General features: G+C 42.8%; 2 protein-coding genes across 3 annotated transcripts in view; one reads left to right on the top strand and one right to left on the bottom strand.

Annotated features, from left to right (window-relative positions):
- Positions 1-27,419, top strand: part of LOC140643359 (uncharacterized) — a 131,252-nt gene that overhangs the window by 1,984 nt on the left and 101,849 nt on the right. The gene's annotated exons all lie outside the window — the stretch shown is intronic.
- TSPAN2 (tetraspanin 2) lies at positions 118-27,419 on the bottom strand. 2 transcript variants are annotated; one of them, XM_072886298.1, is made up of 8 exons: positions 27,168-27,417; positions 24,232-24,334; positions 9,880-9,977; positions 9,355-9,429; positions 8,709-8,810; positions 7,421-7,495; positions 6,592-6,675; positions 118-4,639 (listed from the first exon to the last, which is right to left on the bottom strand). In XM_072886298.1, exons 1-8 carry the CDS (start codon positions 27,234-27,236, stop codon positions 4,574-4,576), a joined length of 672 nt encoding a protein of 223 aa, XP_072742399.1. In that variant the 5' UTR covers positions 27,237-27,417; the 3' UTR covers positions 118-4,573. The 2 variants fall into 2 exon arrangements, with proteins under 2 accessions (XP_072742399.1, XP_072742400.1); XM_072886299.1 differs by lacking the exon at positions 118-4,639 and adding an exon at positions 4,651-5,275 and having other exon boundaries at positions 27,168-27,419.

Below are 27,419 nucleotides of genomic sequence, written 5' to 3'. Positions count from 1 at the left end.
ACCCTCCCCAGCGTGAAAGCGGGGGTTTGCGGCGGACTGGTTCCGACAGCGCACGCTGGAGGGCACAGAGACCCGTTCTCAACGGTAGTCGTTTATTTCAGGTTATTTTTATTAGAAAGTTGTTTCAAATTCAAGACCGAGAAGCTGATAAAACGCCACTTCAGAACACATTAGATTAAAGGGGAGTGAAAGCTGAATTCAGCAACAGAATAAGTTGGGGTTTTTTTCTCTCAAAGAAAGCTGCCATAGAGGTAATTCTGCTACAGACTTTGCAGCATAAACCGATACGCCAGTTCTGTCCAAAATCAGAATTTGTGCTATAGAAACAACTATGTTGTATTGGAAGTGGTTTGTGTTTTGGAGAACCTAGTGGCTGGAGCACCAATAGAGAGGAAGTTATGTAAGTTTTCTATGAACAGCATCTGATGCTGTTAATCAGTAGCCTCCAAAGGCTGTAGAGTATAGCATTTGAAGGCTTAAGAGAACTCAATTTCTTTTTCAATACACATGAAATATATTTTGCTATAGAACTATCCCTTCCAGTATGAAGAAAAGTTAAATATGAATCTTCATTGTAGGGATATCACAGGGCTGTGCTTCATCAGCTCCTGTGCAATCTCTGCAAGGTATCAAAACTGGCTGAGGTTTTCCTGTAACAAATGAAGCTCCCACTGAAGTCAGTTACTCAGAAAAATTAGACAAGGGAAATGTAAATAGTGATGTTTAGAGATATAATCAGGGCATCAACAATTTATGTCTTTATGCTTTAGAACAAACTGTTTGACAGGAGAAGAAAATGTGTGTGATGTGTGAATCCCTCCAGAATTATCACCTGGAGGGATTTGATCTTTTGTCACTTTCCTCTGAAACAGGTACAAGGGACAGGACTAAATGGGTACTTCTGCTGACTTATATGGCAGTTACTATGTATCTGGTGCAAACAAGCACTGGAGTTTGTTAATTAACTCCTGGCATGCAACTCTGGAGTGTGAACTGTATTTGAGGAAGTCTAGATACTGGTTTGGATTTAGTTACCTTTGAAAAGCTTTCTTATAGAAGACATATGGTGTAGTTGCTTGGAAATGATTTTGTACTGCTGACAAAGATCAAAGATTTTGCAGTTTCAAGAGCTGAAATGAAAGAGCAGCAGCACAAGAAACTGTGGGCACTATATATCCAGTTTTGATAGCCATAAGCCTGCCTGTGACATCTGAGCATTTAAAAAGGGCTGCTCAAGCTGGTCAATGGAAATTGAAGTTGTTAACTAGCTATGCTCTAAAAGCAACAGGAAAGAATTCTTACAGCTTTGACAGGGAAAGAACAGCTGTATTTTCTGTCCCTTAAGGAGTTAAAAAAGACCGTCAGTTACTAAGATGCAGAGAAAACTGCAAATATATTAGGCACCTCACCACAGCAGACAACAGCAGGAAACAACAAAAGAGGCTATATCTCTGGATTCTGTTAAAGGCACTAGTAGATGCATAAGATGTTGATTTCCAGCTTAAATTATACCCATAACTTAGAGAACTAAACCAATAACTGGTATTATTGTGTTCCTGATATGCAGTGCAAGTATCCTAAGTACGTATACCTAAATCACAGTAAACCCCAGAGTATAAGCATTAATTATGCTCAGAAAAACAAATGCACTGTTCAGAGGAAGAAAAAAAAAAACCACAAACCCAAAACACTTCAGCAGAAAGTTAGGTTCTTCAAGTCCGAATTTATAGAAGGTTTCTTTGTACCACTCTTCCCTGTTTTCATAAGGCACTTAGATGTTTTTATACTTCTGGGGGAGTGGGGGGCTGGGGAAGCAACAGAAGTTTCTGCAAGCTGCCTTTTTATTCAGTGCATCTCAAAAGCAGGAGTGGGCATCTTCCAACTTAAAAGAAGCAGTAAACAAATAACGAAGTAAACTCTGGTATCATTACATTCTGGTGCTACAAATTTGAGGAATTAAAACCAATTATATGTAGATGTGTTTAAAATAAATAAAATATTGTCATTACAAGGTGAGTGTAACAGAAGGAAATAGCTTTATTTGCAATAAATTTCTGTCCCTGTAGGGCAACCATCTTGGAACCTGAACCACTGCCTATTGTGCTATTTTTACTTGTTTTCCTGGAAAGCTGTCTTGCTCTGAATGGCAAAAATGACACTATACGCAGGTTTCTTCTTTCTGTCAGTATTACCCTGGGAGAAAACACCCCAATTGTATACTATCTCATTATCTATTTAGAGCAGAACCAGTTGTAGGGACAGTCTTAAGTGTACCTCAGATCCAGGAAATTGCTTTGGCTATGTCAGTTGTCTGCTGTGAAAAACTTACTTTCTTAGTTTCAGCTTGAGACCCTCATGGATTTGTTGCCAGTGTCATTCTCCCAGTTGAGCCTTTCTTAGGAGCAGACAGCAGATCATGGCCCTATTCCCTGGTCTGATGCTTGCAGAATAAGGTCCCAGGCCCTACTTTTACATGGCATCCATAGTTAATCAGCTGTGAACAGAGTGATACAAGCCTAACTCTTCTTTGGCGTACGATATAATGTCTCCCTGTCAGCTGGGTACCTGAAGCTAGGTTCAGAAACTGCTCAGTTGGCAGTGCCTGCTGCACACCCAGCATTTAGTGCACAGCTGCTGCAGTGTCACAGTTTGTGGTTGAACAACTTGTAAAGAGAGATCTATGTAAAAGACAGCAAGATGTGTCAATTGAATGGGATACATGGAACAGCAACACTATTTCCAATCCTGAAGTAACAGAAAAGTGATGGGAGTTTGAGTTTCTTTGGGAAATGAGAGATAAATATCATGAGGGATGTATATTCCACACAAACATTTGCACTAGAATGCACACATTTTCTGAAATCCCATTTCTTTCCATCGTGTTTCAGTGGAATAAAGACCCCGTGACTTGTAAATGCCAAGTCCTGTTAGACATCATGGACCATTTCAATGAGATACATAGTTTAGCTGAACTTTTCCCCATCATGTATGGAACAACTGCATCAGAAATCTGAACTAGTGATCATCAGAGAGACAGCTGCTATGCGGATATTATTAGCAAAAAGCTGTTCTCTGAAATGGTGAATTATCTCAAGTAAGTAAAAAATTAAGAGATTCTGAGCCTTTTATGTAATTTATTTTCCCCTTCTGGGGGGACAACCTTTCTCCCTTCTAGGCTGTTTTAAAAGAAACATTCTCTTATGAATAAATATGACAAATAGAAAAATAAAAATATAGAAACAAACTATGTAAACGCAAGCCTTGAGGTATTTCAAGCACACAGTGTAATTTTTATACCTGACATGCAATCTAAAGGTGCCAGTAAGAAAATTTACTTTATGGCTCTGTAAAAATGTCCTATCTTTCTTTCCTGCCTTACACCCGCAAGAAAGGGTGAGAGGTTGAGGTAAGAGCCCCATGGAAGCTGTGATAGTCACAGAAGCAGAAACAGAGGATATTAAAGTGCTGCGTGTCTTTCCCTGACCATTTTCACTCTTCAGTTGGCTTCCACAGGCCAGTTAGATTCTACAGAGTATCTGACAAAGCTGCTGCTTTTCTGGCTATAGGCTCCACTCCTGCACCAGCATATATACCATATAGAGTCTTGCAGGATAAAGGGACTTCTGAATAAAGATTTTGGTGGCCCCTTTAACTCATGGGGGGGGTAGGGGAGGTCTCTCTCTCTCTCTCTCTCAGGCTACCTTGGGAGGCTTAAGCACACTTTGCACTGCAGTTGCTCCCAAATGACTGCGTTATCTTGCCAGCTTCCCACCTTTTTCCCCCCTCTTCCTTTAGCCTAGATCTCCTTGGACATGTTTCCTCCCCCAGAGCTTTCTGCATTTGCATGAAGGGTCCAGTCCTAAAAAAAAAAAAATCCAGTCTCTGCATGGCAGTGAAGTCAATGGGTCTACTCACATGAATTAAAGTTTGCTGGAGCAGGCCCTTAGGCATTAAATTTTTTTTAATGAAGTCCAATTTTATTAATTGTACTCTGTTTGGGCTTTGGAAAGAACAGTTACAAAATGGATCATAGGTCTTACTTTTTAAAATGGCATTTGTTCCTCTGCTAATTCTTGGCAAACAGGGCCTCAATATGAAAGGGTTTCAAGCACTGTACTCCTATGGGTGTGTGTACACTCTTGCATAGTGAGATTCTGGAAGAATATGCATGCAAATATGCACACACAACATATTCCATTTGCACATACTTACCTAAACAAGGTACTGCATGTACAGGTACCTGCACGTATATTTGTAAGGAGAGATAGGCATGTGCTTACACAATGTCTATAGATGTGTAAACTCTTAATTGCACATATACAAACATTAAAAATCAAATTAGTCTTAGATGCACCTTTGCTTTTTTCATTAAAAAGGACATTTTAAAACCCTTTTTTGTTCACTTTGGTTTTACTGTAACTAATACAATTCACCTGCTCACCTAATGGGCTATTTTCCTCTCAGTATGTTAAAACACTAATTAAAATGCATTACAATTATTAAATTGGGTAGAAGAGCACTTCTTGTAAAGCTTAGTCTGGAACTCCTGGGACATAGTTGTGCAGTGAAAGTTTTAGATCATGTCTCTTGTGTTACGGATCGCACAGCACAGAACCATGCTGAATATCATGCCAAAGATCTAGAAGAGAAGGGATGCAATTTAGGGATCCACTTACAAAACAGTTACAAAATAGTCTGCATATCAGAACAATCTGAAGGTTCTTATGGCAGAGTAGCAAGTGACTGCTTCCATCTATAAACCCCAAGACATCAGACAATTAACATAAAAGATATTTCACTGATACTCAAAGCCCTGATTTTATCTGCACACACTAGTTTCACCGTTCTTTGTTCTAAATGTTAAGGCCAGCATAACAGCCGCAAACTGTTATATTATTAACATAAATTTCATTGACATCAATAACTGTGACTATTGGTATTATGCCTACTGTTGCACCAAAAGGTTCTGAGTTTCAGAATGCTTCTACATGGAATATTGTACACACATTTGAATAAGAGCAAAGAATGATTCCAGAGGAACCAGGTCTCTGGAACTGGTGCTGAGCATTGCAGTTTTACAGAGAAAGCTAAGCTCTTAACAGTTACTATTCAAGACCAAGACTATACATTAAATATAAAACTATTCACGTTAGGGAACTAGTTAACTAGAGGGAATGTTAAAAGCAGAGAACAGCGGGTGTTGCCAGAGTCTCCAGAAATTTCTTTTTTGCCACAGGTTGATTCTCCAAAGCAGCTACCTCCTGATGCTTCATTGCTAATGAAGGGAGATGAGCAATACTATCAGGCGGTTAAACCACTGAGTTCATATCCCCTCCCCACAAACCTCCCTAACGAAGGAGTCAGCTGACCAGTCGTACCCCATGAAATGTCAGAAACAAGCACAGAAAAATCTACAGACGTGTTTCTGCTGCTAAAGAGATTATAATTTCATAACTTCTGTATCTGAGGTGGGAAGCCATAGAAGAGACGTTCGTATTTCTAGTGTATCCTTGTTGAGCAATGAGGTTATTGGAACTCTGTCCCACCATGTTGCTTTGCTGTATACGTTTTATACAAATCACAGGATTGTTTAATCCCCTTTACCTATGCCATGGTTTCTATTACATCCATAAACCCTTCATCTGCTTTTAAGTGTCCACATAAGTCCATGAACCTCCTGCTCTTCAGAGCAGCTAAAGGTGTATTTCCTTACTAATATTCGGGCTCCTCATGCTGCTTCAGACTGCTGCTGGTTTCTGAGTCTGAAGGAAGTCATGGCACACGCGTGCTGGAAAATGCTTTCTGTGAAAGCCTGTGTTTGATACAGACTGCCCACTCCTGCCATATCCTTGCAGCAGGGTGACATCTATTGGTCACAGCTCTGTCATGAAGGAGCAGTCCTTGAGAATACAACAATACACACTTGTGGGAGAAGGTGAACTCTAAGGAAAGTTATCGACACTTTGATGACACAATTTGTTGAAACAGCTACCTGTAACTAGGTGCTACGTGTTTAGGAAAGAAGTGCTGTTCTGAAAACTATGCAGTTTACATCCTGTTCCTTTAACAAAATACATACTGATCACTGGATCTATGACCTAGAAAATCTGTTTATAAACTATCCTTCACATTGAACCAATGCTACAGCCAGCATTTTCCTGGAAAGCCGTTTCTATCCAAAGGGTAGGTACTCTCTATTCCTTATGAAATGTAAGGAATGGATCCTCAAAGGGCCTAAAGCATCAGTCTGCAGTTCTTTTGGAATAGATGAAATGCTGCTACGGCCTTTTGCATTTCAGTTTGGTTCATGTGCACTCTGTTTTCCTACTATTACAACAAAATAAGATTACCAGTAGATATTTTGGACGCTGTCTAAGGACACAAAATGAACTGGTAAAATGAAGTCACCCAAGTCTGCTTGTGCCGATGTGGGCAATTCCCAGAAAGAGGACACACTGAAACTGATAAGAATAACTGCACCTTTGAGGAATCTCACCAGTTGCTGCAAAACACCTTCCACAAAGCTTTGAGTAAGGGACAGGGTACTGGTCTCAAATATAGATTTGAGGGCGAGAACATGGATTTACTCACTGCGATGCCAGCAATTGCAATTCCAACAATTCCAACTAAATGCAGATTAGCATCAATTACATTCTGGATTTCAACCAGGCAGTTCTATTAAAAACAAAATTGAAAAATTTTTAGTCCTAGAAAAATATACTCTAACCAACTCCGTCAGCTGTTCTCACTAAACAACAGATAAACATGAAAAATATTATTGCAGTCACTGTCCTAATTCTTGCATCTATGCCTTGTGTTTTGTTGGACAATTTTCACAGCATATTCCCTTTTCTAGTAAGACATCCGTACCTCTTGCCCGTGCAGGCTGACACATACAAGTCATTTTCTTACAATCAGTTTTCCCTAAATTTAAAACCCTTTATATGATAGGCCATGCTAAATCAGGAAGTTTGGCCCTTCAGATTGACACTGTACTCACAAACAGATTCCACAAAGGACAGACATAACAGTATCCTTCTTAACACCAACAAAGTTTCTAGTCAGGAGTCCCCGTGCATGATTAAGGCAGGCACTTGCCAAAATTCAGCCGTCACAGGGCTTTTCATTTAGGACTCCTGTTCTGCTATGTCTTTCCCACTTTTCTTTTCAGATCATGTAATATTGTCTCAGCTACCATGGGATGCTACAAGGAGGCTTCAGAAATGAGGGCCAGGGATGTTCAATATGACCTCCAACTTATTTCTGCCTCCACTCTGCTCCATTTCATATGGAATTTCATGCTGGAATTTGCAAGGTAAAAAGGAAGTTCTTCCTTTGTTTTACTTACAGAATGCCTCCAATTTTACTAAGCAATTGACATTAAAAAGTGATTAAAACAACCAGAAGAGAGGACACTTGCCTTTGGCATCTGGATATTCTCTGGACAAGGTAATCCCATTTGTTGTTCCGTATTATCTTTACCACAGCATTGGAGCTAAATGAGAGAGAGATGAAGAATCAAAGAAGGGGAAACCATAGACTTCTTTCATACTGAAAGTGAGTTACTACTTTCATACTGAAAGTGAGACAATAAATAACTAAAAAAAAGAATACAGATCAAGTCACAAATTTATTCCCTATATTAACTGCTACTTCTGGCAGAGTTCCAACTGCATGGGCCAAAATTCTTAAAAATCAGTTTCAACTGTCTGAAGCCATAGCAAACAGACAAATTTGTATTAACAACAACTTCCAGAAGGGATTTTTGTCACAGTATCTCATAACAAAACAAGTGGATTTTGGAAAAGCAGATCCCTGGCTTACAAGGAAACAGGAGTTGTTAAAAGGAGAAAGCAGAAAGTTCAAATAGAGCATACAGAATTACAGGCAACACCCAAAAGCTACAACAGAGAATGCTAGAATCTTTATTTCTGACAAAACATAGTGCTGGGTTTGGAGACAGTAATAAATCAGAGTGTTTCAGAGGGTTTGTTTTTCCTGTTTGCCTATCTCCCACAAAATGCTTGGAATTCCTCTTTGGGTCAGAAATAACAGCTATGGGAGAAGGACAAAAGGGTCTGAGGTTGTGAAATGTTTGTTCTAAAGAACGTGGGAATGCTGTAAGGAGCAACAAAGCTTGGGCTTGATCTCTGTGGGAGGCAGTGTAGATACAGGATGGACACAAATGGGATTCAGGAAGTCACAGGTTCTAATTCTGATTCAGACACTAACTTTTTGGGTGGCCTGAACTGAGTCACACATGTGCTTTTGGTTCTTTACCTACTTGGTTCAGTAAGGGACAGGATCTGCCACATTGCAGGTCCTGGGACACAGGTCACAATTTTTTCTCTGATAAATGCAGAGAAATTCACCCTTTACTTCTCTCTGCATTTGTGAGTATTTATTCTTGGATTTGAATATCCAAAAGGGCCATAATAATCATATCTTCTACATAACAAAGACCAGAAGCATCAGCTGAAATTTAAAAACCTGGCCATTTTCACTTTCAAAGGTAGGGATCACTTGGGATCTGACAACCAGAATTCTGACAGAGCCATCAGGAAAACGGGTTGTGAGCCTGTGGCTCCATTTTAAGTAACACTCAGTTCTATTCTTTCATACCTCAGTGGGAGGCATTCTGAATTTTAAAGGGTAATGTGACAGTAGAGTAGTAGTGCAAGGTATCAAAGCTCGGGAGGACTACTCACAGCCAAGTGGTAGTGATAGATAGTCCTGTTGACCTCCCCCCCTGGGTTTTTCATATAGTCATCATAAATGTCTTCATAGATTTTCTGGGCTTCCTGTATTGCCTGCAGAAATCAGACTTTCCAAGTGAGTGGCAAATAAATCTTACCCCCAATCCAGTGCAGACTTCCAGCTTGTGTCATCAACCTCCAGAGCAGAAAATTATGCCTGGTAAACTGAGGTACCATGATTGGAAAGATAAGAGGTTTTGCGGCCTTATGGCATTCAGAGATACTCTGCATGGGTCAGAACGTACATATGCTGTATTCTGTGTTTTGATTAAACACTGTTAGTTGGAGAAGTTCAGTGCTTGAATTTGCCCTTTTCCCAAGCAATACCCTCTTATCATATAGTTCTACTTGATGTTCATTGTGCATGTAAGGTTGAACCACACCTACAGATTTTCTTTAATAGAGGGGGGCAAAAACTGCATCCCATTCTGGACTTGTGGTAACACAAGCTCTCATTGACTCCAGATAAGAACATCAGAGAATCTTCCTGGGAAAAGTCTCCTGGAAGGTTTTCCTAGGCAAGAGCCAGACTGTAGGTCAGTCGGCATTGGAATCCATAACTGCCCCGTTATTCCATTAGAAGTTGCTTGCTACTTACCACTTTCTTGCCTATAAAGGCAAATACTCCAGCAGTGACCTCAGCCGCAAATATCACCAACAAGCAAGCAAAGAACTGCAGAGGAAGCAGAGAATCTTATATTAATATACCTTGCACAATTCTGCTTTATATGGACTGCCAGTCAGTCCCTCATCCTTGCCCAGGCCTCAACAGCCCACACAGTAACTGAAAGAAAGCTGGTAAGCAGGGTCCGTAACAAGGGTGTCAAGTCAGATTTCTTGTAATATGGAAACAAAGGTGGAAATGGCAAAGATGTGGCTCAGATGGTAGCTTCAGAAAAGACAGAAGGTAATTCCAGGAAATATATCACGAGACAAGCAGTGGAACTTCTTCATATACGGAAGCTCTGCAATAGCACAGTGGCTAGAGATGCTAGATTAGCCAGTAAAAGGACATAAGACATTTCAGGTCTTGGACAGCAGAGATCTTTCCAATAATCACACAAAGCATATGCTTTTGAATGATTTTCCTGTGCAGCCCAGGCCCTTGAAACCTTTTACTTACTGCTCCAAGTAAGCACTGAGACTCCCGCGCTGCTCCACAGCACCCAAAAAATCCAACTGTGGTCATGAGAGCCCCTGCTCCCACCAATACATAGAGTCCTATGAAAAATCAGACAAGAATTTAAGAAGGTTTCTCTTCCCAAAGTCTGCTAACTATTTTGTCAAACCCACACATTTGTAAGTAACAATGGCCTCTGGCTCTCACAAAGAACACCTGTTACACAGAAAAGTTGCTCTTGCCACAAAAGGAGGCCAATGATTTCTTCAGAATTCTTGGAACATCTCATGAAGACAAATGAGAAGACTTCCACCTCCCAAGTTTCCTGTCCCAAGGGCAGCTCAGTCCAGGAAGAACATACACCATACCATCTACCTTACAACTCTTCAGTGAGGATCGTAAGGCAAAAACGATCCAACATTGCTAGAGGGCTTATTTCTGTGAAACCTGGGGCTAGAAATGTGCTGTACTGCTATGTAGGGATGGAACTTAAAAAGCTACCTGGCAGTTATGCTCTATCAGTTGCCTGGCAGTACTTAAAAAAGGACATTTGAAGATCTTCAGGAAAGTTACAGGCACTACAGTGCGATGTTCCTCTGAAATCAATGCTTTGGCTGGGGAAAAAGCTGATTGCTGTTGGAAAGAAGAGGATGACTGGGGGAACCCCTGAAAGCTGTTAAAGGAAGTGAATGAAACAATGAATTTGCACTCTCTGGCAAAATAATGAGTGGGAAGAACAGCCTTGGGGAGGTCATAAGCTCAGCAATAGTCCTGAGCTTGGTCACTGCAGAGAATGGAAGCTTGTCTACAGTTCAGTGATCTGGAGCATGGCATCTTCCTTTTAAGATAAGTAGCTGCTTTACTGCCTGCTAGGCAGGCATATTCCAGCATCATTACTTTACATTTTTTTTCCTCCAACATACTGATGCAAGTGTCAGAATATGATATATCAGCAGCTTTTGAAGGCTAATGTTATCAGTGCATTATGATCAGAAGACTTGGAGAAGAGTTGCCTGAAAATGCATAGAATCACAGAACCAGACAAATCACATCAGATATTAAAAAAAGGTGATTCTGTATGAAAGGAGTAGAGTGTCTAAGACTTAGAGGTCAAGAACCTTGCATGCATGGCCTACAAACAGCATCTCATGATGCATGCTGCCCTCATCTGAACTGCAGAGGACTGCCCTCCCACCACCTTATTTCAGTAGGCAGAATCAGAGTGGCTCTGCTGCAGCCAGTGGCAACACTGCATTGCCTTCATGTCCTGGACATTTGCAGTTAAGTGTTATGCAGTTACTGAATCATTTAGGGGACTGCTCAGACACCTTAGCCAACCTCTTCCTGGGACTGCATTGCTGAATGCACTTGAGGCTACTGGCACAAGGGGTTATCTGTGTGTAGACAAATTTAATGACATAAAGAAAGAACAGCAAACAGTGGATCATCAGACTAAACACATTAAGAGGATAATGAAGCAATCTGGGGATGAGACTGCCAGCAAAGACCAGGCCTGAGACAAGTACAGAACGTGGGAGATGTCAGTATAGCCCCATACATAGTTAAAGACCTAGGACCCTAGCTATGTTCAGAACTTGACAGGAAAAAAACTTAGAGGTTAGGGGAATAGCATTTATCTCTGCCACCTGTAAAACTGCTAGAAGTACTCACATTCAATGGGTTTTAATTTTTTTTGTATGGGCTTTATCTAGGACAAAAGGAAACCAGAGCACAGAATTTTTCTTTCCTCGCTTGTAAACTTAGATGCTTGATCTGTGCTTAGGCGATACATCCGTTCATGTGCAGTGTCAGTTCCCATCAGACCACAACAACTGTGTTTGTGCCTTGTCTCTGGGTACCATGTCAGCCAAAGGACAACAGGCTCAGGGCAATGCCTTGTAATTCTAGTCTTTGTCTTGTGTGGGCAACGTGGAGGACACGCAGAAATCTGCCATGCCAATCCACTGCTAGAAAAAACAGCTTCATTTCCCTCATGCCGTTATGAGGGGACAGTGGAGCTACAGACTGTGCACACTAGAGGGCACGGTGAGCCTTGCTCCCAGCTTTGACTATGCAAACTTTTAATGAGAATGTTTACTATTCTGAATTACCAATTTAAACATTATTTTAAAATCTGACCCAAATCTTTAGGGTTAACAGAGCTGCTGGCATTTACTGTTAGCAGGCCTTGTGTAACCTAGACTAGAAAGCCCTACAAATGACAGTTTGCAATGATTGCTAGGAAAATGAAAAAACAAACAAACTATCAATATACCAGTGCAGAGCATCTAGCTACTCTGCCATACAGATGCAGCCTGCTTGGAGAAGCAAACTCGTGCCTGCTGCCCATTCATTGGCGTATCACTCTCCAGTCACTGTATATCGGCCAGATATCTGTCCCAGCTATTGTGATCCTTTTCCTCCCCTCCATCCTTCTTGCCCCGGTACCTTTCTTGTGCCAAGGATTGCTGCTGAGGAACACATTTCTGCTAAATAGCAATAAACCAATTATAATTAATATGGCCTTGCCAGGTCTGTGATGCCAGATATGGGGGATTTGCTGCTGACTGTGCTGGCAGTTCATATTCTGTATTTTCTAGATTTTTAATATTCAACATCTTGTGACTTACTAGGACTGAGCATTCTTCAGGCTAATACTTGTACACATATTCACAACGCAGTGGTTTTTACTGAGGGAGGGATATACAAAGGTATATATGGCTCAGGAGGGAAAGGTCAGCCCCTTGTGGAAGATGAATTGGAAAAGACAAAAAACTCTCAGGTGCAGAACCTGCTGTTCAGCTGCCAAACACCAAAACTGCCATTTTCTGAGATCTCCATGGTAACAAATGGAGTGTAATTACAAAGATGTTTCCTGGATCCTTTTCTGCATGTCACTCCCTGCTCCAGTCCTTGTAATTACTTATCAGGCAACTTAGCAGAGAGACTTTTTTACTAAGAAGACTGGAAGAAGTCTTCCCATTTCTTTTTGTTGCTTCCAGCTAGCAAAGACAAAGTTCTCTGAGGCTCAGGGGTGAGACCACTTTCAGGAATTTGGATTTGTTTTTGTCTGAGAAACAGGCTTAACATTTCACTTGCATGACTCAGAGCTAAACCGCTACCTCAATCAGAACTTCCCTTTTAAGGCGTGTTGCAGGAAGAACTCACACCACTCACTAAACAAAGCTGAGCTTGCTGTGTGTCTGGCCCCACAGTTGAGCCAGCCAAGAGTTTAAAACCACCTTCTTCCATCCTCTGTTCAGGAGAGTTCATTCCAGACTTTGTCCTTTCTCAGCCTGGGACTAGTAGTTGCTGATACTCGGAGAGCTATTTCTAGATGGAAAATAATGATGACAATTAAAAAAAAATCCACAAAACTAAAGATGGTTTTACTTGTCTACTATATATACACATATGTAATCTTTCACACAGGAATGAGACACTTGAAGAGTAGCTTGAAAAAAATTCAAAGGGACCAGGTTACTTCTCAGCTTGCACTGTGAGGTTTCTTAGCACCTAGATCCAGGTATGCTCAACTGGAAGATGATTTCCAGGAAGGGTATCAAAGCAATAGATTCAGAAACTTCATAGATAGCGTAAGTATATAAGACAGGGAGCTAGTATTTCTTTTCCTAGTGGGCTATACGCAACAATGTAGGCATGATCATCTCAAATTCTTAATAGGAATAGACCTAAACTGAAAAGCAAGACTCTCTAGAAAGGAAGGAAAAAGAAAAGGGTGACAATGTATGGCACCCCTTAGAATCGCAGCCTTACCTAGAGACATCATGGACTGACAGCCATCAAGTTAGCCCAGTTAGGATCAGCAAAGCAGACAAATCCAGAAATTTGGTGGTGTTAATGTCACACATTGCTATGCAATAGTATCGTGTCAGAAGTAACTAAGCTTCACCAAAGCCTGTTCCCTTCAAAAAAGCAGGATGGAAAGCAAAGCCTTAATCAGCTTCTATTCTTAGGCGCTTCCACTGTAAAATACAAAGCCTTGGCATGGCCTCCAATTTGGCATCTACGGCACAGCAGAGAAACAAAAAAGACACTTAGTTTATAGTCACAAAATGGAACACATTTGATAGCTAGAAACTCCGACACAAAAAAGTTCACCACAAAGCTCAGCATGGCAAAAAGAAGTGTGCAAGTCGGGTCAAGGTAGAGAGCTTATTTTGATGAATGGAAAATTTTGAGAAGAATGTCTAGCTACAGCTTTTTGTGCAGCAGAAGTAAAAAACTAGTAAAAAAGGTAGAAAGGAAGCAAGTGTTTGTGGCCTGTGTGAAATTCTTCCTCTTACCTCTTCTTGCCTCTGTTAATTTCCTGATCCCTAATTTTGTCACTTTGATCTGTGTCTGCTAATGAAGAGGAGAGAGAGTTTGACAACTAACTAGTCTCTGAGTTCACTGGCAGCACACAGCCCACACAGGAGCAGACAACAGATGAAGAGAGAGTACTGAGAACAGGCACACTGCTATGGCAGTAAGGAGGGCAAACCCTGGACCTAATGGCAGAAAGCTGCCATCTATGTGACTGCCCACAACTCAGGAATATTTATTGCACCTGCATGCAGGACCCACTAAGCAAGTCACTCTCAGCCCCTGAATGCAAAGGGATGAAAAGGCACATTCCAAAGAATTAAAAGCCATGTGCAAAATGCAACAGAAAATTGGTTGATCTGAGCAAACGCAGCCAGGACACGGATGACTATGAGAGGTACTGGAGGAAATATGGGCTTCTTTGTAAACACAAGAGGATGAAAAACAAACTGTCATAGGACTGGGGTTTTTTTGGACAGAGCCTATTCTCTTGACCTTTTTTGTGGGAAAATATTCAGGTTTTGGGGTGGTGGGTTGTAGGTTTTTTTTGTTTTAGCTGTGCTAAAACACCCCCCCACACAAACACACAGATTTTTATGAGCTGTGAAGAGAAACTAACACTTCTACTTTTAGCAATAAGTCAAGTGAGAGAACACCTAATAACAACTTGATTTCCCTTCTGGCTAAAAAATAGAGAGTGTAAGGGGGGGAAAGCCCACACTTCAGCCATTGTTTCATTTTGCAAAGAACACATTTGGAAAGCAGTAAACCAGCAGCTTTTCTATATATTTGATTTTTTGATTCATCCCATGGGGAAAATCATTATTTCCTGAAAGGAAAATGTCAAATAGGGGTATTCCCTGTGAAAATTCCAACAGGAGGGATTCCCATTTTCTAGCAGACTCTGCTTTGCAATTACTGCACGGTGGAAAAGGACCTGGGCGTGTTGGTTGACAGCCGCCTGAATATGAGCCAGCAGTGTGCCCAGGTGGCCAAGAAAGCCAATGGCATCCTGGCTTGTATCAAAAATAGCATGGCCAGCAGGACTAGGGCAGTGATCGTGCCCCTGTACTCAGCACTGGTGAGGCCGCACCTCGAATGCTGTGTTCAGTGTTGGGCCCCTCACTCCAAGAGAGACATTGAGGGGCTGGAGCGTGTCCAGAGAAGGGCAACGGAGCTGGGGAAGGGTCTGGAGCACAAGGCTGATGGGGAGCGGCTGAGGGACCTGGGGTTGTTTAGCCTGGAGAAAAGGAGGCTGAGGGGAGGCCTTATTGCTCTCTACAACTGCCTGAAAGGAGGGTGTGGAGAGGTGGGGTCGGTCTCTTCTCCCAGGTGACCAGTGATAGGACAAGAGGCAATGGCCTCAAGTTGTGCCGGGGAGGTTTGGACTGGATATTAGGAAATTTTACTTCACTGAAAGGGTTCTCCAGCATTGGCACAGGCTGCCCAGGGAAGTGGTTGAGTCACCATCCCTGGAGGTATTTAAAAGATGTTTGGATGAGGTGCTTAGGGACATGGTGTAGTGGTGGTCTTGGTAGTGCTAGGTTTACGGTTGTACTCGATGATCTTAAAGGTCTTTTCCAACCTATACAATTCTGTGATTCTGTGATTCTATACAAAGGGAATTAAAAAGTTACCTGGCAATCTCAGAGCAACCTATGGCTCCCACTAGTGAAGAATGGCAAATCCACAACTCAGTAGAGATCTCTAGATTGGCATCTATGTTCATGGCACAGACTTCTTCCATAAGATACTGTTTCCTCTAGGTATGAGCACATATACCCTACTGGGGCTGTACTTGGAGACAGCGGATCTGCAAGTGTGAAGAAGCACCTCAAGAAGGATAAAGGGTATTCTGTGTGTCATTTCTGGATGAACGAAACCTTTGTGATTAGCAGTGAATACAGAATTTCACCATTTTAGACTAGGTAGAAGAGAAGGATGGGATTTTATAGCTGCTGACTGCAATGTGTCTTTATGTGTATCAAGAGTGAGGGAGGGATCAGCCCCATTTTTAGAAAAATGACAAGTGAAATCTGCAAGAAATCTGTTCTTTGTTCCTTAGAGCAATTAAAAACCGCTCTCAAGGTAACATGCAAATCAATGCATAACTAATCTGAAAGGAAATGTCACCAGTTCTTTAGTCTGTTGTATGGCACTTGGACAGAGTAACAACTGTGTCCTTAGAACTGTGTCCCTCTTTGCTCCCATTGCAAAGAATCATGTGATAGGCAGAAGTGTGTACTACCAATGTTTTATGAACAGAAAGGAAACATTACAACGCAAACCAGGCAGGTAGGAATTTACTAATGAGAACATTAAAACCATTCTTACTTCAGACAACACATGAACCAGCACCACCCCCACCAGATACGCTCTGCCAGCCACCTAGGCTGGTAGAGATCTAATTTCAGAGTCTGGAATAGAACCCACTCCCAGAGTTGTTTTTTGTTTGTTTTTTTTTTTCCCCAAAATCTTACTGGCAGCTTTGAGATACAAATCCCTGTCTAGAGCCTCCTGCAAAGAGCAGGAGCAGACAAACGTACACTGTCTCTCTGTCTAGCTTTATTTCACATGGGTTTCTTGTTTACCTGGCTGCCATGGTCACTTTCCATTTAAAATAATTCTGCTTTTTCTTTTTTGGGCTGAGTAACTAACACCAAACAAACCACCAACTGTTCATACTCCACTGAGAAAATAAGAAGCTCTGTTCTTGGTATAAGGGATCCAGAGGCAGTGATGACAGGAGTCCTAGAACGCAGACATGGCTTGAAGGCATTTTCCTGAGGCTGTATGTGCATTACAGTCTGGGAGGCAGATGTGCTCCTCCACAGAAGGACTGAGGCTCTCAAGCCCTCAGTAGAGTACCAAGGAACATGTAGTGCTAATGCACTATTGGAAAAGATGAGAAACACATGTAGGAGTTGGAAATAACAGGCCAGGCAGGGACAGTTGTGTATGCTGCACATGGTAGCAAGTCAGTTTCTGAAACAGGCTTGTCACTAGAGATCACCATTTTTGTGTTAATAGATTTTTAGTATATTTATCTATAAAATACATTTACAAAACTGGAGAAGAGAGGCAGAGTCCTCTGAAGGAAGATGAATTTATGGAGAATTGGAACATACCCTTAATTTGAGCATAATGCACAGACATATTTACATGTCTTGTGTGAATTCAACAGGAATTTTGTGGTTAATCTTCCTGGAACCACAAAGGCATTACAGATACCAGCCAGTTTGTAGGCTTCTGCTGATGAACAAATCCTGAATTTCAATGTAAAAGCAACCTCACTGGAATGTAACATCCCAGCTGCCTCCCCCTTCCCACTGAATACCAGCACTCTTTACATATGTTGCTCACGTGCATCTCAGAACCCTAAATAATTATGTCCCAAATTCACATAAGCCAAAGTATGTCAGCTATTACCTTCTCAGTAGTCTCCAATGGCTCTGTCAATATCTACTTCACCCTATACGAAACTTCACTGAAGTCAGATGTAATCAACATACCTGTATTAGGTGGATCTGTGCTATAGCGGTTGAACTTCACAGAATCCTGTGGCAATGGCTTCTACAATTTAATGTGTGAAAAGTGTGAAAAATCTTCCTAATATGGAAGTTGTCCATACTGCATAGTATGATAATAATCTTGTCAAACTTCTTAGTACTTTTTCTAGTTTGATTGCATCGTTTTTGACCAGAACCACATACAGCATTCAAAACACTGAGTGCACTGGAAATTTACACAATGACATTAAAATTTTTCAGTTGGATTCTCATTTCTTTTCTTAATAATTCCTGACATTTATATGCCTTTTTGACTGCAGCTGAGGAAGGCACTTTTGTCAAAAGCAACTGATAGTGAGTCTAAGATCACATTCCTGTGTGGTTATAGCTAATTTAAAGTCTGTCAGTGTTTATACTGCTTAGAATATCTGTTACCACTTGCATCACTTTGCTTTATTGATACTGTATTTCAACTGCCTCTTTAATACTCAGTCATTTAGTATTCTGAGATCCTCTCACAATTCTCTGCAATCCTCTCTAGATTAGGACACCCTGAATAATCCTGTGTGTATGCATACATTTCCATGCAGATATCAACAACAATGATACACTTCTAATGCTTAAATGGACAGGCTCCAAGCCACCCAAAACAGAAAACAGAGTACGGCCATAATGCATTCACAGAAATCTGCAGCTCCACAGTCACAAAAGTTAGGACTCTGCAGATAGCTGACTTTACCCACCCAAGTGCGGATAAAGTAAGTGCTGGAACAAAACAAGCCAACTCAATCAAAACCCTCTCTGTAGATGCTTTTGAAGTGACACACCCCAAAAAGGAGCTAGGGGCTTTTTTGTTGCTGTTTTATTTTTTTCCAGCAGACAAAGTGCTTTCCTCTTAATGGCCTCATAGTGGACAGTCCCATTGTATTTCCAGCTCTGTCAGAATAAAACACAACACAGGACATTCCCCTTGAGATACAATGGGTTATATTGGTTTGGTTCTTTTTCTAGAAGCCACTTCAGAGACTGGCATCTAATGCAGAGTTAGTCCTTTTAAAGAGAGTATGTATGAAGAACAAAGCATGTAACTGAAAAAGCCTGAGCATTCCTGGAGTTTAGTGTGCTGCTACCACAAGAGGAAACATCTTGATGTCTTTTTACTTCTTGCAGGACCAGTGACAGGTTTATCCCCAGTCACCGAGGTCACTTGCTACAGGTGGCTGTTTCTGGAAAAGCAGAAGTGTTGAACCTGTGGTGCTGGGCTCTGGCCTGTGCATGGGCAGTCTGACCAGAATCACATACAACTGCTTGATCGCTCACTGAGGAAGGCTGAGGGAGACCCCACATACTCAGTGAGCGGTATTGTCAGGGTTCAGCATTCACAGCAATGCGACCAGTATGCAGGCACCAGGATGACTTGCAGCTGCCTAGAGGAAGGAGAAGAGGGTGCATCAAAGAAGGAAATGTCGTAACTGTCGGTTCAACTGTTGCTGCTGTGTGGAACTGGCTAGCTTTTAGATAGCTACACACAAAGAGAGCAGGGTGGGAGTAAGTTTACCCAGGAGGACAGTTTAACAGGCAAAAAGCATAAAGAGCATTATTATGCTTAAGTGATTGATTAAAAAAAAAAAAAGCCTCCTGAATCTCAGCATATTGCAAATATAAAACAATCAACCTGAGGTAGATGGACAGATTGTTCCATTAGACTTAATTAGCTTTTGTCAGAATTCTAACTTTGTGGTGGCCTTGCCTTTACTCTGCCAGGCGGGATACTGACTCTTAGGAACTGATCACTAGGTTTTATGATTCAGCACAGAGACTGAGGACTTTTGAACAACTTTTATTTTGAGTAAGGTTTTTTTTGGGGGGTGGTAGTGGTGGTGTCATATTTTTAAACCAGACAGCAGCTTTTGTTTTCCACTCAGGGCCACTATCAGCCTTTTCTAAACCACTCTTCCTCAACTGCAGAAGAAGAGACCTGCACACAAGATGACAGGAAGAAAGACAAGTTCATTGCTTAAGTCTTAAGTACAGACTAAAAGCCTCTCCAATACACATGATGGCAGGACCATTTGATGCTCCTCTTGTGGTATTGCATCTCTACACAGAGGCTACTTTGCCAATAGCTCTCATTTTAAAGGCTGATTGAGTTTGAGAGGCTATGGATTTTGGATAGAAAATACTGTTGACTAAGGGTATAGTGCTTGACTCCAAAATACATGAATAGAACTATAAAAAAATGAAGCACAGGAGCGGAGAATTGCGGTTTACATGGATTTAACTGCTGGCCAACTCCTGTTTGTATGGGCACCCACTACTATGGAGAAAAACTACTAATATCCTTCAACTCCAGACATGACTTCATATCCTAAGGCATGTGCCATCTAACTGTACCTTTCAAAGCCAGAATGATCACTCACGCTCTCACAGACCCCAAGAAAAAGCACAGCCACCCTGAAACTTCTATCCACAACTGGCCCTGATGAGTGCCTGGACCACAGATTGGATCACGGAACTGGAGCAAAGAGAACGTAACATAGCAGAAAGTTTGTGAGCTCTAGCTGTGCAGGAGAAGCAATGCTTCTGTGATGCCAGTTATGAGAAAGATTCATCCAGACTGATTCATTCACATTCATCAGTTTTTGTTACCATTCCTGATGGGGCTTGTTGAGTACATACACTTCATTTTTATTGCTGCTGGCAGTGATGTGACCCTCTGCACTTCATTTATTAGGGATACAGAGAGGTTGTCCTCCATGTTGCCCAAGGAAACAGAACAGACTTTCCTCTTCAAAAGCAAAGAGGGGAGAATAGGTGTCTTGAACTGACCCTTAAAAAGTCCCATTTTAGTTCTTACTTCACAAATGCTCAACCTGCACTCAGCAGGCACTTTCTCTTCACTTCTGTGCTTTAGGTATTTTTAAATTTAAGAACAGCACTACTACAAAAATTAATTAAGGACCAATTAATTGTGAGACAGTAATTCTGACATCTTGGGTTCACACAAGCATCTCTTTTCCTTCTGATTGTTGCAGACTTTCCTGCCTAGTAAAAAACTCACCAGAGTCTTGGTACAGGAGTCTCAAGAAGGATGAGCAATCTAAGGGAATTCTTTTCTCCATTTGATCAGTACAGTGTCACAGACAACTCAGATAAAAGAGATAACTGGCCAGCTATTGACCTTTGCTGAAATAATATTTTTTTTTCTTTTTGTTTTTTTCTCTCAAGTACAGCTAAGAGAGGAATATATGAAATCTACCAGAGCTGAACTGCGGTAGAACAGGAAAGCTACAGTTTTGCCTCACCACTTGAAGCACAGTCACAAAAAATGTACTATGAGATAGAGTAACATAAAAATATTGTCACGCCTGCCACTGCAGTGGGAACTCCAAAAGTTGGAGAGCTGCAGAGAGAGGATAGCCAATTTTAGGAGGCCACTCCAGTGTAAGATACATCTGGTAAAGTGGTCGGAGACTGCATGGGTCAAAGAGTTCCAATTCCAGCCTTTTATGTTGTAGGTTAAAAAACTGCAAGCTGCAGTGGGGAATATGGATCACTGAACACAAAACCACAAGCAACAGAAAACTAAGAACACATATGCGCTTGACCTCAGCACTGCTGCCTGTAAGTTGTTCTCAAACCAACAAAAACATTTCAGTGGCTGGAAAAGATGAACAGGCCTTGTTGCCAAGTCATAGCCCAAACTGTTCCAGGGGGCAGAAGACAGCTGGACTGCTGGTAAAGAACAAGGCTATTTAAGGAGACTCATTCTGGCCTAATGGAAAATGCAAGGATATAATTATCAATTATTTTAAACTAAAACAACATTTCAGATCCAGGAAAAAAAACATCACAAGGAAGCACAAGCAAGAAGCTGGTTAGATTCAGCTGGCAGCTCAATCCAGGTACAAAAAGAGCAGAATGTGCTGCTCTTTAGAAGCAAGAAAATGAGATGTTTTCCACAAGATGGTGATTCTGGACAGTGCTTCAACCTACAAAGCAAACTCCGAATGCAGCTGCACTGTTGTTCCAACCACTGACACAAAGCTGATCTAATCACAGGGGCTTGGGTTATCACAAGGCAGCCACAAAAGCGGTCAGTGGAACAGAGCTAAATAAATTAGTTTTAAATATATGGCCATATGTTTATATCTCCAAGTCATACTGATGGTCTGCTTTCTCTTTCAGCCCTCTTCGCAGCTGCTCCTTGTATGCTGCACAGTGTTCCATATTACAAATTCCTATGCAAAATTCTGGCTGTCACCCTGAATGGATGTTACAGAGCAAACACACAAAGCCAAATAAACAACACTCCTAGAGTCTCTGTGAGAAGGACCCAATACACAGCTGTCAAGGGGGACTCAGAGCTGAAATCTCCCAGAGAGGTAAAGCTCTTGAGCGTGACCGTCAAGAGCAGCCTTGTCTGCTGCAAAAAAACCCACTGTTACTGAACTTATCACCATTCTTTTACCACTGCCTTAGTCACAGATCGTCAACAGCCTCAGCCTTCTGAATGGCTGCCCCATCAGATGCTCAGAAGTCACAACAGCATTTAACATTATTTGTAATGAGGGAGGGCAGCAGAAATTTTTTTTTGTTTTCTTTAACAGGAATGCTCCGTTCAGAGCACAATGCCTATTACAAAAAAGGGCCAAAACTTTGCTTTAGAATTCAGTCAAAAGTGCAAGTTTAAAAGAATTCTCAACATATTTATGTCCTGTTCCTTAGCACTTCCTCTGCTAGCAGTTACGTATTACAACATACAGCTCTATAAATACATGTGACAGCCCAATAGTTGAATGTCATGGTATATGACAAAACTTTTACAAGAACATTCCCCAGGACTTCACAAAATTAACAACTCTGAACAGCTTTTGTAATTCCTATTCAGGACTGACGCAGATTAAATCTTTTGCAGATTTAAATACACATGCACCAAAGAATATCTTGTTTACACAGTGTTACAGTCTGCACTACAAAGCTGTGAAATGACTGTGGTGCTTATTCGCATCAGAGGATGTATTACTTTCTGGCTTCTAACAAACCAACCGTACTTGATTTTGAAGGCCAGAACATCCTTCTGTCTTGTGGAATCTCCTGGGTCAAACATAAGTGGATGAGGCAGGGAAGAGTTCCAAGATACAGCATAGGAAATTCAGCAGGTATAAACTGGATCCGGAAATTAAGTTGGTGATCTAATATGCTGCTGACATAGCAGCTCAGATGTAAGAGAAAAAGTAAATCATGCTTCCTGGCGTTCTGTGTCAGTGGAGGTGCTATAGGGTATTTTACAGTAACCCTCAGGTCCCAATCAAATTTTCATCTGAATGATTTTATTCAGCCTCACAGACTCCCACAGAAACTTTGCTGGACATAACATTCTACCGATCTATTCCCATAGTACTATACAGTCAGCTCTGTGCCTCTAGCCTGGTTGCATATATTAAAGAAGCTTGGGGTTAGGACTGTGGTGTATCAGAGTCAAGGTCTCCACTAAGAGAATCGGGTACTACTACTAAAGTAACTGCATAGCCTAGTCAATATTCCTGTGATGGGTAACTGACTGCTACAGGACATCTTGGGTCAACTTCCATTCCTGGCCACCCTCTCAGAGTGGCTTGATGGACAAGGCAGGACTGGGTATTCATTCACACTTGGCATTTGTAGATGGCAAAAATGTTTACACCAATTGGATTTTATTGAGTGAGTCCATCTCCAGGAGTGATATATTAAAACAGAAAAAAATCTGACTCTTCTGGTGTAAAGACACATTACAATTGCCAATGGATAGAGAAATGCAGTTGCTGGCAGTCCTAGACAGCTGCTATTTAAGGATGTCTATAGATACATAACACAGGTGGTGTTTCCAGAAAACCCAACTGGAAATCCTAGGGAGAAAAAAATTTATCTTAAATGCCTAAAATTAGATATGACCAATACCAATTCTGTGGGCTTGGGGAACTAGTTCATTCCTGCCTAGCTGGACAAACAGTTCCTGAGATGACTGAACACTGTGTAGTTTTACTTTTCAGCTGTGGAAGGATTTGCTCTGATACTTAAAAGTCACACTGAGGGCCTCTGTGTGCAGACACAGGGGAACTGGTGAGCAAAAGTTTTACTGCTGCACTGGTATTAGAAACATTCAGAAATGACACACGCTTGTTTTGTTGGCTAGCAGCTGCACAGAAAACTCTGGAAGGATATATCAGTGAGCCCCATGTTCCAGGAGTCTCTGACCCATCTCAACTTCTATTCTGACAATATTAGCACAATTCACTTAGCATACGTGAGGATTGGATCATATCTGAGAGAAGAGTTCAGTTAGGCCTAAGGAAGTTGATGCCAAGCAGAAAAAGGACGAAAGCCATCAGGCACATGACACAGCACCAGAATGTCCAGTTTTGGGTAGTTCAGCCCAGGTATTGTTGGCCTTCTTATAATTCCATGCATAAGGTGTGTCACATGCCCCAGGATGAAACCAAGGCTAAAGGCTACTGTCATCACAGGCACTTTAACTTACCCATGAAGAAATACTCTGGAGAATTTTTGTCTGAAGCAAAGTCTGCCATAACCCCACCAAACCGCAGCCATAGACCAAAGGCAATGACAGCCAATCCTGCCAGCTGGAAGATAAACAGACCAGTCAATACTTTAGTAACAATTCACTGGAGAGCATCAAAGAGGTGTCATTGGCACCTTATGCTTTCTTGAAATCCCACAGCTCAGGACTGCACTGTCAGAAAATTCAGGAAGCACTGGCCAGTGTTTGATAACAATGAATTCCTGTTATAGTGCCATGTACTTCTTTCTTTCTTTCAGCTTTTCAATGTAGTGGTGCTTCTGAACTTACTAGTAACTTTCAAACCTTGTAAGCTCGCTCATGTAGTCATCAAAACTTGGCCTGAATGGCAATGGGGAACGGAGTGGGGCGGGGGGGAGTGAGTGCCCATGAGAATAACAGACAGGCTGCGAAACCAATGAGGAACACTCTGCCCTCCTTCCTAACCCTGCACTGTAGCCAGGCAGCATGCAGGAGGCCATGCGGGGCCTGGGGCTGGAGTCAAGATGCTGTTACTTTAGGAAAAGCACTTTATGGGGAAGTGCCACATGACCAGGAGTTAAGCTCTGCTGGCTTGACGCACACCAAACTTTTAGGACAGAAGTAACTTAATTGACTTTTTTTCCAACCCTCCTAGCTGTTTTAGGGCTAAATAACAGCCTTTTGGGCTGGGAGGTGCCCCCTTCCCCTGTATGTATCACAGGTCCAGCTCCAGTGTCATGGGATATATGATGCTGTAGAGAGACCAGCTGGACCTCTAAATCATACCAAACTACAGGAGACCATCTGCCATTTCAGAACTGCTGCTGCTGCCCAGTTGTAAGAAGGGTTCTGTTTAGAGGCTTACCAGAAAGAGAGGCTTGTATTGTTCTTAGGGATGTGCTGCAGTTAAGTGTGTTTGGACCAATTATATCAAGGCATTTTTCTGTAAATCACCATGGGACCCCCTATCAGAACTAGGAGGTAAAAGGATTATTACAGTGTACAATATCTTGGATCACTAACAAACAAGTGATGGATGCCATCAAATACAAGGAAAAATTCCCTTTAATGTGAACAAGACTAGATCAAAAAGGAGTGTCAAGGCATGTTGTTTGAGGGGAAAGGTCTATAGACAGTGGTCTCAGACCCACTGCATGCCAGACATATTTATAAGCCATGGCAACGGCATGTGTCCCAGCAGACAGCTTCAGCATCCTGCAGGACCAGGCACAATGCTCTGCTACTGTTCTGTATTGGAGGCCCAGAGCCTAGGTCTGTAGCAACTGTGCAACCCAAACGAGGTTCACAAAACACCTCCTGCTTACCATATCCTTGGCAGCCCGGCATGGTGCTTTTTAAATCTGTCCTGCATTGCCTGGCACTTGATTCATCTGGCATAGCTACAGCAAGCAAAGAAGGCAGGCAAGCATATGGCTGCAGAGCTTGGGATGACAGCTTTCCTTAAAGAAGTGTCACAGCACAGAGTGTGAGGGTCCCCTGCCACCCTGGTCACAGCATTTGAACCTCCCTGCTTGCAGGCATGGGCTCAGCCTCTGGACTGCCAGAGCACACTAGGAGCCCCCTCCTGTCAGTCCAGGTTTCTAAGTGCCTGTGGTAGTTTGGATGTGTTTGAAATGAATGTCCCCAGCCCAGCTGAGGAGATGGTTTCTTCCATCTCAGTGAAAAGGCAGATAACAAAACACAGTAATTGTCACTTTTGTGAAACAATATAACACAAAGCTTTGTCCTTCTACTGACTTGCAGCTGCAGCTGGGCAACATCACTCTGCTCCTACAGCTTGAGCACAGCAGCACTGTGTACCCGGAGCTTGCAGTGCTGTCACCAAGAGGGAAAAGCATTTGGTTTAACTGCGTTTCAAGCATAAAGGAGACAAAAGCCCAAAACTGCTTGCTCCAGAGAGCCTGAACAGGATTATTCTGTGACTCTCTTCTAAAAAACAGTGAATCATAAAGAAATAAAAAGACATTTAAGAAGATTACATTGCTAATTGTTTTCCACTGTGAAAAACTGGAAAGCTACTGGAAGGGAGAAGACAGCATGAGGGAAAGTGAAAGAAAAAAGAAAGTTAGAACTCAACTGTGCTACCGTACTGTGAGACTGTTAAAAAGGTGCAATGAGGGGAGAATGGGCATAGCATTCTCTGAATCTCTCGAGGGTTCTGCAGTAGACACTATTCATTGCCACATTAGGGTAGCTTTCAGCAAAGTAAGCGCAATACGATGCAAGGACTTTCTCTTAAGACGAACTTGTAAAACTAGCAGCTGCTGGCTCCCTATTTGAAATTACATTATTAAAAAGCACGGTGATGCTGTGAAGAAGCGTTCCGCTGCAATTCGCTGTATGGGATGCTGGGAGAACCTCTCACAGCCTCCCGTTGTTTGAAATTTTATGCTTGTTGGGGAAATGGTCACTCCTTCAAATTTCCAGTTAAGAAGGACGTTGTCTTTTCTCAGCAAGGCCATCTTCTACCAAGTCCGTATTTCCCAGGAAGAGCTGGGTCTTTACAGGCGCGAGCAAAAGTCGGGAGCACTGCCAGGGCACTCTTGCAACGCAAACGCCGGCAGCCCGTCCTCGGCGCTCCTCCGAGGGACCCGCGCCCCTCCTCGAGGCTCGCCCCCGGCGCGGGGCAGCCCCGGCGCCGCGCCAGCGGAGGCAGGCGCCCGGCGCCCGCACCCCGCCGGCCGCAGCCTGCTGCCCGCGCTCTCCGCCGGGGCTCCCGCCCGCGGGCGCCGGGGCCCAGCGCCGCCACGGGCGTCGGGCCTGGCCGGCCGCCTCCGCGCGGGACCGACCGCGGCCGGGGCCCGGGAGCGCCCGCGGCAGGTGCCGCAGGCGGCGCGGCTCCGCTCGGCCCCGCCAGCCCGGCCCCGCCCCGCCCCGCGCGGCCCGGCGCTCACCCAGAAGGTCAGGTTGAAGATGAACAGCAGGATCTTGATGCAGCGCATCCCCCCGGGCACCGTGCCCATGGCGGGCGCCGGCTCCGACAGCAGCTCCCGAGGCGGCTCGGCCCGACTCGCCGGCGGCTCCGCGCGGGGCGGGGAGCGGGGCGGCGCCGGGAGGCAGGTGCAGGGCTGGGCGCGGCGAGGGGCGGGCCGGCGCCGGGGCAGGGGCCGCGCTGCCCGGGCAGCCTCGCCGACCTGGACCCGCCC

This window comes from Ciconia boyciana, chromosome 23, assembly GCF_034638445.1.
Source record: "Ciconia boyciana chromosome 23, ASM3463844v1, whole genome shotgun sequence".
NCBI classification, from domain to species: domain Eukaryota; kingdom Metazoa; phylum Chordata; class Aves; order Ciconiiformes; family Ciconiidae; genus Ciconia; species Ciconia boyciana.
Note: the sequence above shows the minus strand (reverse complement) of the source record. Positions and strands in the feature narration are given on the sequence as shown.